At 39.9% G+C, this 14,023-nt stretch overlaps 1 protein-coding gene and 1 long non-coding RNA gene across 4 annotated transcripts in view; both read left to right on the top strand.

Annotated features, from left to right (window-relative positions):
* LOC114245230 (uncharacterized) overlaps nucleotides 1-5,452 on the top strand; it is a 37,121-nt gene extending 31,669 nt beyond the window's left edge. The window contains exons 4-8 of one of the 3 annotated variants that reach the window (XM_028177325.2): nucleotides 206-367; nucleotides 966-1,142; nucleotides 1,365-1,517; nucleotides 3,643-3,887; nucleotides 4,166-5,452. In XM_028177325.2, the coding sequence (XP_028033126.1) occupies nucleotides 206-367; nucleotides 966-1,142; nucleotides 1,365-1,517; nucleotides 3,643-3,887; nucleotides 4,166-4,234 (806 nt within the window). In that variant the 3' untranslated portion in view covers nucleotides 4,235-5,452. Of the gene's footprint in view, nucleotides 1-205; nucleotides 368-965; nucleotides 1,143-1,364; nucleotides 1,614-3,642; nucleotides 3,888-4,165 lie in introns of all 3 variants that reach the window. The other 2 variants (XM_028177324.2, XM_028177323.2) reach the window with 2 other exon arrangements.
* Nucleotides 5,453-6,300: 848 nt separating this feature from the next.
* Nucleotides 6,301-11,561, top strand: LOC149502351 (uncharacterized). Its single transcript, XR_016323598.1, has 2 exons — nucleotides 6,301-7,602; nucleotides 7,778-11,561. It is a non-coding gene; the product is annotated as an uncharacterized LOC149502351 (long non-coding RNA).
* Nucleotides 11,562-14,023: the final 2,462 nt, after the last annotated feature.

The following is a 14,023-nucleotide window of genomic DNA, read 5'->3' as shown; positions in this document are numbered from 1 at the left end:
TGCCAAGTACGTATTTCATTAGAAAAATTGGTACCCACTTGCGGGATTCGCACACCGTTGCATCGTTGCATCGCTAGATACAAATGCACCGGACGTCTTATCCTTTAGGCCACGACGACTTCTTAATAACGGCTTTAATTATGTCTATGAGTACTTACGAGAGGAAGTTTATTAGATATTTTTTTGTATTTTTGTTTTATTACAGCGAAGAAACTTGGCGAGCAGTGCTTCTACCGACAAACGTGTCGTGCCTTCGATGCCCATTCGTCGTGTGTGCAGGTCAATCACAACGCTTACTGCAAATGCGAGCCCGGGTACCACAGCACTTCGCACTCCAGGCCCACCTACCGAGTCTTCTGCACTGAAGGTGATTACGCTGACGTTCTCTTAATAAATATACTAATTTTCGGATTTAGTAGATTTTGTCTGAATACTTAAATTTTTATTGAAAGATTACAGCTAATCTTTAAAAAAAAAAAGTGATGACAAATACAGCTATTTGCCCCCACTTTTTTTTTATTGCCCTTGTAGGCAGACGAGCATACGGCTCACCTGATGGTGAGTGGTTACCGTCGCCCATGGACTTCAGCAATGCCAGGGGCAGAGCCAAGCCGTTGCCTACCGCTTAATACTCTCTACAAGCCTCTTTTAAAGAAGGACATGTCATAGCTCATTCCATAGCCGGATGGTACGTGGCAAAAAAGACCTCTGGAAACGCGACCAAAACGCGACCACTTATAGGAGATATTTCATGATTCAGAATAGAATAACAAATGAATAGTATGTAGATGGAAATCAATATCGTGGCGTTGGCGATGGCGTTACAATTCTCTATCGTTCTTGATATTACTAGTTCTTTTGATATTCATTTCTGCTATTTGATGACAGATGACATTACTCTTACCGGCGTAACCGTGTTTCTACTAGCAAATCCTTTAACAACGTATTCGTCTTTTTGTTTCCAGATATGGTGTTGCTGACAGCGGACATGCCGACGCTCCTGGGCGTGGCGTCGGGGATCTTCGTGTTGGCGGGATTGCTCTGCATGGTGCTGCATCTCTACACTAAGGCGCGGTACCATCCTACGCACCTTGCCGACGCGAGGCTAACCCCGCCTTGCTTGTATTCTCTCAACGACACTGGTAAGTATTTTAGGGTATATTTATGGATGAAGATTCTCATTGTATGCATGCAATGTTGTCTTTTCAAATTAATAAAAGGAATGGACAAGGCTGAATAACATTCGTAATTATCTTTTTCATTTGTTAACACCAAAACAGAACAATCCCTTCAGGAACAAGTCCGACGTATGAGTGTAGTGACATAGTGGTGGCTGGTGAATGACGACGCGTGTCGGTCGGCAGGTGGGACGCTGAGCGCGACCCGTGCGTCGTCTCGGGCGTCGTCCCGTGCATCGTCCCGCAGCGGATGTACAAGCGGCACGCTGGACGACGGCGGGGGTGCGGGGTCGGGGCGGGGGTCGCGACGGGGGGTGCCGGTGTCAGCATCGCGCGCAGGTGCGGCGCGCAAGGCGGCCATCTTGCTCATCTCGCGCCACCTCGCGGCCGTAAGGCGGGACGGCGGCGCGCACCCGCCTCGGTGCGCCGCCAAAGGTGAACTGGATGATGTATGCAGCGCGGGCCCCGTCATTTGCACGTCTCGGTGTTCGGACGGACGCGCACGAGGTTCGTCTACACAAATACACTGATTCCGTTCGCTTCAAAGCATTATAGATAAAGACTTCTTTCAAATATAAGAAACATGAATAATCGTTTAGAAAATTATGTTATCCTTCGAAACCTCCGTCATTTAAAACGTTCAAAATCCACATTCGAATGTAATTCAACTGTGAAGCGACCGGATCGGTATAGGAGTGGAGACGGACGCATGTGTCGCCGCGCGCCGCCCGTGTCCGTTAGATGTTGCGTTTGGTGTTAGTGACAGGGACTGACGCCAGCCTGCGACTGCTCGTGGGGACGGTGTAACTCCAAATATGCCACTCTGAGCCCAACACTGTAATCATGGCTACATGTCAACGCGGAACCGCATCTCCCGGGCCCTTCACACGCTAAAAATTAATTACACGAGCGGGCGAAACCTCGCTCACGGGATACAAATAAAAGTCCCCAAGCCCAACGATAACCGCGAACTCAACTAAATACTCATGTAAGGCAATTAATTATGTCAGAAATATCTTAACTGTAGCTCCAGCTCAATTTTTAGAATTTTGTTTTAAGACTTACATCGTGGTATCAAAATGTGGTTGTTAATTTTCAAAATTATCCCAATGCTAAATTCAATAATAACCTAATAATTGAAATTAATTTTATAAACGTCGTAATACGATAGCTTTTTTAATTATTATGTATTTCTTGTTTTTTGAATCCCCAAAGGTGGCATATATGGAAAACATCAATAAATTGGTTGTTTGTAAGTACAGCTTTATGTGAGCTTATTGGCAAATGGGCTTTCAAGATTCGAAAAATAAGAATGTGCAATCAGCGGAGCGAGCAAGATGGCCGTGGTCCTTCCTTTGTATCTATTTATCACGCCTTTTATGTATGTGTGCTAATGAAACTGAAGATTACAACATTATGTGCACCATAACTCTGTAAAGTATGTATACATTAAAATTTTAGCTTTCACCGTCACGACTTTCAACATGTATCTGGTTGTCATATGTTTAGCGTGATAGAAACATAATATAAGACACATATATTAAATCCATTATCAACTAATCGTGGTTGTACCAAGCCACAAATAAATCATCGATATAAACATAAACTTCTCTTTAGTAGTAATGTGAAAAAGGATTAAATTTTGACTTTGATCGTCCTACTGCGGGAACAAAATATATAACTAAACAGTAAATTGAATTAAATTAGTAAATCATTTAAATAGTACAATTAACATACAAAGATTTTCAATAGAAACTTCAGTTTCCTGAGCAGTGCACGTTGCTTACACGCTTTTCGTTGTACTATTTGGCGTGCATGAAAGCGTTTGCAAATATCATATATCGTCTATGTAAACCTGAAAAACAAATAAATGTACTGTCTTTTATTTTCAATATAATTTTAATACCACTTATATTTCGAATATTTGTATGTATTTGATTGCAGTAATAATTAGATTTGTGTGCAGTCAGAGTAGCAAAATGTAATTAGTATACTTTAAAAGAAAATCCATTTGATAATACGCAATCGTTGAATTCAATACGATGTAATATGTTGTTGTTTCAATATAGTTTAAGGCTATTTTTCGATTACTCACTTTTATAATTATTTAGAAAATTTGAAATAAAAACACAATTTGGTGCTGTCTGTCGTTTTGTAAAATCTGGTATTTACCAAAATCCAATTTGTTCGTCACTATAATAATATGATCCTAAGCATTTCTCCCGTGAAAACCGTGTAACATTTTTTTAAATACCAATTGAAAAACTTTTAAGCAATTAAAGTAGCCTCTTCGACACCAGATATTATTAAATCCAGTACCTCAAATATTACAAATATTTGTTTACCACTAATACAAATATTTCCAAATTCAACATCCGCTTGTACACTGCGTCACAAATCACTAGCAATGCAATTACACCAAATTATTAGAAGCAGACAAATTATATGGTACATTACGTCGCAGGTTCGCGACGTCCAAGTTTAAGTTCAGTGCAGAGCAGCACATCATCGATAAGGAGTTACAGTGCGAAGAGATGGGAGAGAGAAAGAGAACAGAAAGAAAGACGTCAGATGAGTATGCGACTTGCTCAGCTGCACGACAAGATGTCTGCGGGCCGCGAGGTTCCTAAGCATGCCCCAACACCATCACCGCGCTCGCCTAACAACTCCACAGATGGACTGCTACCGTCTGTATGTGAAATTAGAGAAGTAAGATCATCCACTTCCTATCCTTTGTGGACTTTTACGATTTCTAAGCACACCCATCTTTTAAGACTCCCTTTTAAAACTCAAGACAACGGAACAATTTATTCCTAAATGTGTGTGTCTATTCATTTGTGAATGTAAAACCTCTGTATGTTTTCAAAGAATTCACCTAGAACTTTGACACGATCCAAAAATTATTGTGTTTTTCCTAGAATTACCAGCAATAACTTATGATTCTGGGACTCAGTGAGCGGTTGTACAACTATTAATGTTAATTACAGTTGTTATCGAACCCTGAGCAGCAGCTGCAGGGAGTGGACGGGCCCTGTTCAAGCTCCTCGCTGTACTGACAGCAGGCTCGGTCGAAGACGGCGCACCTTCGCCGTTCCTTAGACTCCTTGTCTTCGGACGGATCCCCAGCTATTGCCTGGATGTAGGCTGACAGACATTGAACCAATCGAATTATTCCCGTGAGTGATCATCGAATCTCGACGAAATTTGTCTACAATTTGATGAATTTCAGGACGTTTCGTAGGTTAAGTTAAGACAGAAGCACACAGAAGACCCCTATGGAAACACCACGATTTAAAAGTAGTGTTGTAAACGCAATAGATTATACCATTGAGCTCCCGCTGTTGAAAATTATTGTAATAAATGAAAGCGCTTGAGCTTCTAGGATGAGGTGGAGCAGCTAAGCTTTGTATGTTTAATAATTTATTTGTTCATTCTACAATTTGTTATTATATGCGCCGGATGTATCTTAACAGGAAATTGGTAATTTATTTTCCTACAATATCTTCGTCTTCCCATATATTTTTTTAATACAGATCGTTATTACACACTATAGTCAATAGATAATTTTACTTAAAACAAAAAAACAAATTATCTTAACAGATACGGCGTTTTCCTTTCGTTCGTTACGTCTGTTACGTCTGTACATACAGAGGTTTCTCGGGAAATTTTAACTCCTGCTTCGCTTAAGTTAGCTCCACCGACCATTAAAACAAAAAAGTCTAGAAACCTTAGATAGTACTTTAAAGAATTATCATAAAAAATATGTTATTATGTAACTTGTTGAATCTGCATAATTTTGGATAATTTAGAAATATGTAAGTAAAATTTATTTTTTGTTATTTAGATAACAATCGATTGTGTAATATAATTTTTATTCTAGTTTTGGACCGATGTACCTGATGTTGCTTTGGTTTTAAGTTTCTCGTTAAATGTTTCTCTCAACAAATCTAATTCTTCGTAAAATATTGTAGATAATGCGCTAATATTGCGTTCTATTTACGTGCTGTCCAATTACATAGAATCCCGTTGCTGAATTGAAGACTACTATATTATTATTCACAACGATTAAAGCTACAAAAATGGCCACACAACATAATATAGCAGTCTAAGGCTCAGCAGGCATATACGTTTCGGCTTGAAGGGTGGGGCAACCGTTGTAACTATACTGAGACCTTAGAACTCATATCTCAAGGTGGGTGGCAGCATTAATGTTGTAGATGTGTATGGGCTCCGGTAACCACTTCACACCAGGTGAAATAAACCCCACAAAAACATAAAAACATAAAAATAAAAATAAAACATATGTAAGCTTGAGGGTAGACATTATTTTGTTGAACACCAAGTTAAACGAAGTCACCTTTGATTTCTGATTTAATCAACAATATGTTATCTTAACAATTCACTTTAACACTTGTCCAACTTTAACCAGTACGTACAACAGTCACTGAATCACACAACGTAACAACGATATAGTAAGTGCACCAGGCAAACGCAGTCCAACGAATGTCTTTCGCAAGGCACGCACCGCCTTTTTATACTAGCCGGCGCAGCTGGCTTATGAGTCACTTCTGTTGCACGAGTGGAACGACATGGCCGGCGCACCCGGCTTGTGTGAGTCACGCCTGTTGCACGTGATGTTTATTAGAAATATTGTTAACGCCGTCACGGCCATACTGACATGCGCTCGTCCTCGTGCGCCTTTTTATGGTTGTTCTGTAGACAATAAGCGTATTCGTTCATCCTGACATTAACGGATGCAACTTAAAACGTGGTCTATGATATTAACAATCTAATACGGTTCGGTTCGCATAATTCTTCAGAAAATCCTATACTGGCTATAAATACTGACTGCTTACATACCTGGGCCAGTTCATTTAAATCTCTTCAGGTATGTAAGTATGTCCCTTTTAACTTAAATCGGAATTGTTATCCCTTCAGTTTTTCGAACTGGACCGGATAATGCTAGACCGGATCGCAATCCCTGTAGCTAATTGTTGTGGCTAGTCCGGATGAAAATCCCTATAGCCAAGCCATTGGACCGGACAGACCCTTCAATGACTTCACACTTTTTTTTTTTTCTTTTTTTTTTTTTTCTCTTTTTTTTTTTTTTTTTATTCTTTGCTAGTCCGGATCAACATCCCTTTAGCCAAGTCGTTGGACCGGATACACCCTTCAACGACCTACATTTTTTTTTTTTTTTTTTGCTAGTCCGGATTAACATCCCTTTAGCCAAGTCATTGGACCGGATACACCCTTCAATGACTTACAATTTTTTTTTTTTTTTTTTTCTCTTTTGCTAGTCCGGATTAACATCTCTCTAGCCACATACAATTCTCTTTTTTTTTTTTTTTTTTTTTTTAATCTGCGTGTACGGTAGCGTTTGTTAAAACATCTCTTAAACCAGAACATTTATACGGAATTTCTTCAGAAATAGTGCGAGCCCGACCATCGTTTTCTACATTTCCAACACCTGCACCTGAGGTGCCTGAGCTTACAGACATTGTATCACTACCCGCAGACTATGTTTGCTGTATCGCTATTTGCGGACAAAAATGTCGCTTCTATTGTCAGTGATAGAGTCGTCATCATTAAGATCAGTTTCATGAACAAGATTACTTAACCCATCTGTGTACGCCGTCACGTCATCGTCACTATAATTTTCAGAAATTTCTAGTAGGCCTGACGGGCCTCGAGGTACTTCGCGTAAGTTTTCATGGGAAACTTTGTACACTAGAACCATTTACATGTCTCAACTTATACCTATCGTTTTCCAAAACTGCAGATGATTGAAAGATTACTGGTGGTCCGGAGGCCTTTCCCGCTTCACCGGGACGGGTGGGCGAGCAAAGGCTCAGCCAAGAGGGGTGGGATTTGCTAACAACTGCCCGAGTGCCTCCAAAGGAGACCTAACAACTCAAGAGCAATTGCTTCGCGAATGAATCTACTACCGGATCGGAATCGTGACCCACTGAGAAGATCCGGCGAGAAACTCAGTGGGCTGATGCATGGGTTAGGTTGCACGTCGACCTCTTTGTAGAGTTCGATGAGTACGGTTACCGGGGTTCCTCAGCCTGCTCCTAGTGTTAGAGCTGAAGGTATCTAATGCAAGAGTTATTGGATCTGGTGGATCCGTAAGGACGTGTCTAGGGCGACGACGGTGACTTGCTCCTGCGTGATCAGGATTCGGGGTGCAGTAATGTTGAAGGGACCTTTATATTTTCGGTCTAATTTACGAAAACAAAACCCCCAGCGGAAAAGAGTTTGACTTTAGCTTTGCCTCGACTAAACCAAGCTTCTGTTTGTGCCCATTTTTTTTTTTTTTTTTTTGTTTTCGCAGGCCTTCGACCGTGCTAAATCAAGATCTAATCTAGAGGGATTATCACTCTGTTGAAACTTAGATATTTCAAGTGAACTACCCTGAACGGTAAACATCTATTCTATTGGAGTAAACCCTGTTACTCGACAACGTGTACTATTAAGGGCGAGTTGAATATCCCCTAACTGCTCTTGCCATGATTGGTCCGAGTTACTGAGTGACTTGTTCATGAAACCGCTTACCATTGAATAAATTACTATGTTTTTTTTTTTTTTTTTTTGAGACTACATTCTGACCTTGAATGGAACATAAAGGGGAAGCCAAAACCACTTATCTGTAACACACTGAAGCTCTGGAACACACGTTGACGTCTCTGGTTGGACCTGCCACAGCACAGTCTCCTACGAGGCGGCGCACCCTAGCGCAAGTGCAGCCGGAGCGCGGGGGCTCCAATATCGGCAGTCCGTGCTGGAGGCGTGATCTCGTCGTTTGGCGGACCCGTCGGCCGGCCTCCGTACCGTCGAGGCGATCTGCCCGGTTCTCGCGGACTGGGTGGGCCGCGACCGCGGAAGTCTCACCTCCGGCTACCTGTGCAGACTCACAAGACATTTTACCACCATGCAAACTTCTTACCGCAACAAATCTTACCAGCCACCACGCAAACTACAATTTTACGGGTTCCACCTCTCTTACACGATGTTACTCCCACACTGAGGAAGCCAACCGCGAACACTTGTCAAGCACGCACAAGCACGCACAAGCACGCACTTCACCGGAAAAACCTGCATCCGCCAGCGGAACCCGAACACCGCCGCATCGCCAGACACGAACGCACCGGACGTCTTATCTTACAGGTCACGACGACTTCAGATGTGTCAATTTTTCTTCCCCACGGAAACTTGCTTTCTTGTTTGCTTGCTTGCTTGCTGGAGCCCGAAGTCATCGAACGTGTAGTGTTATTGGTATTGAATCGAGTAGATTCTAAAATTTCAGCGACAATTCACAGTCTCATGTCCTGGTTTACTGTACTAGTGCCATATAACTCTAGCAGTAGTCATTGGCTTAAAAACGATTCGTGTCGGAACTACCCACTCGTCGTGACAGATCCATTATTGCGATCGAAGTTTCACTTGAGATTTGCACTTGCCTTAATTTCTTGCAATAGCTTGTTACGTGTTGTATTTCCGTTAGTAAACGCCATGTGATGAAGTCGACAGTCAAACTGGGCAACATGAGCCAGAACGTAAGATGTGACGATTTCTTCGTGGCTCAGATCTTCCATCGAGGTAACAGAGACGTTATTACACGACTTACGTATGCTGCATTCACGTTCTTGTGGCGTACCACTACTAGTATTCTGATCTGCATAATGTTTTTTTTTTTTGCTGTACTTCGAACATGTTGAAACACGTCACGCCAGTGAGAGTAGAGTCCTGATCTCACTTCTGATGTAAGCTTGAGGGTAGACATTATTTTGTTGAACACCAAGTTAAACGAAGTCACCTTTGATTTCTGATTTAATCAACAATATGTTATCTTAACAATTCACTTTAACACTTGTCCAACTTTAACCAGTACGTACAACAGTCACTGAATCACACAACGTAACAACGATATAGTAAGTGCACCAGGCAAACGCAGTCCAACGAATGTCTTTCGCAAGGCACGCACCGCCTTTTTATACTAGCCGGCGCAGCTGGCTTATGAGTCACTTCTGTTGCACGAGTGGAACGACATGGCCGGCGCACCCGGCTTGTGTGAGTCACGCCTGTTGCACGTGATGTTTATTAGAAATATTGTTAACGCCGTCACATACTTCAATTTAAATATAAACAAACTCTTCAACAACCTGCTTAATAACAAGAAATCTAACATTATTTAGTTTAAATTAAACTAAGTAGCTGGAATTATGACTTTGCTATATATTTAGTACAGAAAAAGATTATCTGGTGTAAAACTTGTGGCGTAGCTATCATGGAATACAACATATTTGACAGATACTTGAATCTGGCTATCATGCAATACTGGAGAGATGCTTGAATCTGAACAATAACACCAGGACCATTGGTCGACCGAGTTTTTGTCGAAACCCTCTGCTCTATCGTATCCTTATCTCCTGCACTTGTTATCTAGACTTTGCTTATCACTTGGCGCCGACACCGCAACGTTGAATATCGACATAAAATGAAATTATTGGACAGTTCGTAACAAAGAACGCAGTATGATAATTAAGGTGTAGTACTAGTAAAGATGGATAAGATATGGCTCAGGCCAGGCCTTAAATAAATAGTTGGAGACGGTACAAGGGTCGTGCATAGTCCTTATGTTTTCTACACGTATCTGATCACAATAAATGATACGATTTAGATCCTACACAGACACATGACGACGCTCGTGTAGATGACAAAAATGATCGAAGCCTTTTTTCATTTTTAGGGTTGTGAAAAGTCTCACATATTCTCAATAACACTGTTACGATTCAATCTGCGTCTGGTGAGTGATTGAAAATGTCGTAAACTTATTGAATATAGGCGAGATTTAGTCGTAAATGTGCTTTTGATTATTTCTTTAACCTCATTTACTAGAGTTAAAAAAAACAATTCATCAAAGAGCCACCACGACACTAATACCGTCCTCACCATGAGAAACTAGTTCACAGTCTTAACGACTCTCCATTAAAGCCGGAACGCATAGCGGCTTTACGGTAGAAATAGGCAAGTAATACTTACCACATCGAGAGGAGCGCGCGTTAGTGATAATATTGTCCATGGGATCCCCGTACCCCAGCGGTTGGGGAACTTTTTTAATTATTACCCCAAAATATTTTTGTGTAAGTTGATATTACCCTATGGCGAAGAACAAAAAAAAAACGAAATCGCTTCTTTTTAGTATCTTTCATATTATAGCCCCCATGATAATTTTGAAAAGAAAACAATAACTAAAAATTTAACCATTCTAAAGAAGTTTCACTTCTATATATATATATATATATTTTTTTAACTCACAAAAATTTCACTTACCCCCCAAAATTTCATTTTACCCCATTTGAGGTAATTTACCCGGATTCCCCGATCGCTGCCCTACCCTCATCCGAGTTCCATCTCAGGCATGGATCGGACGTCTAAAGAGAGCTATCACTAAGGCTTAATCGGCAGTCATCTTGGAGTCCGACATAACCTGACCTAATCCTCATCGTCCGGATATCCGTAAATTGAGTTTCCCCAACGTAAATAAAAGGATAGTTACCGGGGCAAACTCACGGTGTCGCTACCACTGGTGGACTTATGGATCACGTCGCGATCTTGGAAGTAGTTGGGAATTTTATTTACGTATTCTAAAGGATTAAACTGGGTTAAAATCGCCCAATCTAGATAAGATTGATTATCCTTGGAGGAAGCCTTTACCCGAGGAGGGGTTCTTGCTAGTGGGAAATACTACCTACTATTACTCAACAAAGATATTTATTAGTTAACTAATCTTATAGATCACATTGCGTTAATTTTTGTTTGATGTCACTTGTATGAAATAAAAGGCTTTTATTATTTTTATTATATTACTAGCTGTACCCGTCTGGTTCGCTGGACATTTACATTATTATACATTAACATTATTATTTCTCATCCCCACAAAAATTCTCATCATTAATACCGCACTGGAAGTCGAAGCGGTGGAGATCGATTATTTAGTGATTATATATAATATGTACCAGAATTATAAATTATTTAAGCGCCAACAAGTAGAGAGCACCGGTTTTCGCAAGCCCGTGTCTACTGAGCGGATAGACTTCTATAAAGAAAAGATCACGTGTTTGAGCGTCAAGATCGCCTCATATAAAAAACTGTGTTATCTAACTTCTAAATTTATTCAAAAAGTATTTAGGATTCTGATGAATTTTTGTCTTGAAATAAAAAAAGTTTTCTTTGATTTGAAAATCGCTTCGAACGGTCGTCGTGTGTGTGTGCAGAGGACCTAATATAGTCATAAGCGTCTGCTTGCTGGAAATTTGTATGTCACTATCTGTTTTTATGATACGAGGGGACATTAAAATGAAAAAAAAAACCTATTCACTTTTTTGTTTTATTGCATCGTCTTGCATAAATTAAGCTACGTTTTTGAAGTCGTCGTGGCCTAAAGGATAAGACGTCCGGTGCATTCGTATCTAGCGACGGTGCCGACGTTCGAATCCCGCAGGCGGGTACCAATTTTTCTAATGAAATACGAACTTAACGGATGTTTCACGATTGACTTCCACGGTGAAGGAATAACATCGTGTAATAAAAATCAAACCCGCAAAATTATACTTTGCGTAATTACTGGTGGTAGGACGTCTTGTGAGTACGCACGGGTAGGTACCACCACCCTGCCTATTTCTGCCGTGAAGCAGTAATGCGTTTCAGTTTGAAGGGTGGGCAGCCGTTGTAACTATACTTGAGACCTTAGAACTTATATCTAAAGGTGGGTGGCGCATTTGCGTTGTAGATGTCTATGGACTCCAGTGACCACTTAACACCAGGTGGGCTGTGAGCTCATCCACCCATCTAAGCAATAAAAAAATAAAAAATAATTCTAAGATGTCATATCGACTATAAAAGCGTTGCGGGGATGGCACGAAGCAGTAATCGGAACTACTCGAAGCGAAACAGCGAACGGATCACCTGAAGCAAAGCGGAAGAGATGAATTAAGATTTTTTAAATATTCTGTGATACAGTTCTGTAATACAGTTTTAATTTGTACTTGGGTGGAACTTTTTATTTAATTCGAACTCCAGCGCGTAACAATATTTATTGTAAATCAATACAATTAATTAACTAAACATGTTTCCTCGTGGAAAACTACGGTACAATGTGTCCTCAACTAATTTCCGTGTTAGATAAAAACATTTGTTGCGTTACATCGAGAAAATTAGGTCCAAAAATATGTAGAAAACTTAATTAGCAATATTCCTTTTCAACAGCAATGACTTATCTCTTCCTTGGCTTTTATTTAGTATATTATTTAATGGAATTAGCTTTAACTTATCACTACATGTGGGTGTTTGAGATTGAGAAGTTCTCTTCAGTAAACGGTTTCAACAGACATTTAATTAACTTGATTTTGTTATTGTTGTTAGTTTTTGTCTGAATATGTAGGTATTACACCGTGTACATATGCGTATTGCAGCTTATTTAGAATTCAGTCAAATATTTTTAGTTGTTAATCGCTGCATATACCTATCTTCCTAACAATTCTGATTTTGGTGTTTATTCCCCTAAATTTTACTGTAAATTACCTACTGTAAAATGCGGTACAGTTACATTGTTAATAAATTATCCACTCCTCTGATTTCCTTTGGAATCTCATCCTAAGCAAATTCAAAACTGAATAAAGATTTTTTTTTTTGTAGCAGCTTCTATTTGTCCATTGACTCGAAAAGTAAATCTGTTTTTACAGTTGGGAACGCGGCAATGTTTAGGAAACCAATAATAGTTCAGCCGAAATGTATTTATAAAACGATACTGCGATCATAAATATCTACGGGAAAAGCTCGCTATTTTTAACATTAGAAATAACGACGTGTGCAATAATACTATTTATGTGGTTGTCCGAAATCGGTTTTCGTTCCCTGTGTTGTATTTACGTGAATTATTGGTAACTGTTTGCTGAGTTTTATTATAATAGTATTCATGTTTAGAGCAATTCTAAACATGAAGCTTTTATTACTATTTTTTAAATTTTGAAATAGAATAATAATTTTGACAACACAGTCATTGTAAGTCAATCAACAATTCAGGTCGTACGTGCACGCGTTGTAACTATGTATATTAAAATAAAATAAAAATAACCTTCTATCTGAATATATCTAATTATTGATGGTCGCTTCAAAATACAAAATACAGTCCACGCTCTACACAATTCACACCCGAAATTTAAATCGTGGGTCCGTTGGTTGTTCTTCTTGGATAGTTTTCAATGGTAAAGTATAATAAGTGTAATAAATTTTATAGTAATATAAGATAATTGCGAACTATTCATAGCAGCTTCCAAAAAAATAAAGCTATATGAAGATAGAGCACGTATCGACATATAAAATTATTAGCGATAAAGTTTATTGTAGATTCCCACGATAGGGCACCAATTCTAAACATACATTCTAGCTGCTTCTTTTGGGAGTCAGTCGTTTTTTTTAACGATTACTAGTGGCCTGGAGGCCTTTCCAGTTTCACCAGGACAAGTGGGCGAGCAAAGGCTCAGCCAGGAGGAATGGTATTAGCTAATAGCTGCTCGAGCGTCTCCAAAGGAGACCTAACAAATCGAGAGCAGCTGCTTCCCGAATGAATATACAACCTGATCGGAATCGCGACCCGCCGAGAAGATCCTGTGAGAAGCTCAGCGGGCTGATGCATGGGGTTAGGTTATAGTTCGAACTCTTTGCCGAGTCAGTCGTGCTTTCTAGTCGATATATTATTATTCTTAAAGCGTATTCAATAACATAATTAAGACTCAGTGTGTTTCAAGTCATATTTCAAGATTAGTGGCTACATGACTTGC

The sequence above is a fragment of the Bombyx mandarina genome, chromosome 09 (assembly GCF_030267445.1).
Source record: "Bombyx mandarina strain Sakado chromosome 09, ASM3026744v2".
Classification (NCBI taxonomy): domain Eukaryota; kingdom Metazoa; phylum Arthropoda; class Insecta; order Lepidoptera; family Bombycidae; genus Bombyx; species Bombyx mandarina.
This window is presented reverse-complemented; position numbering and strand designations above follow the sequence as displayed.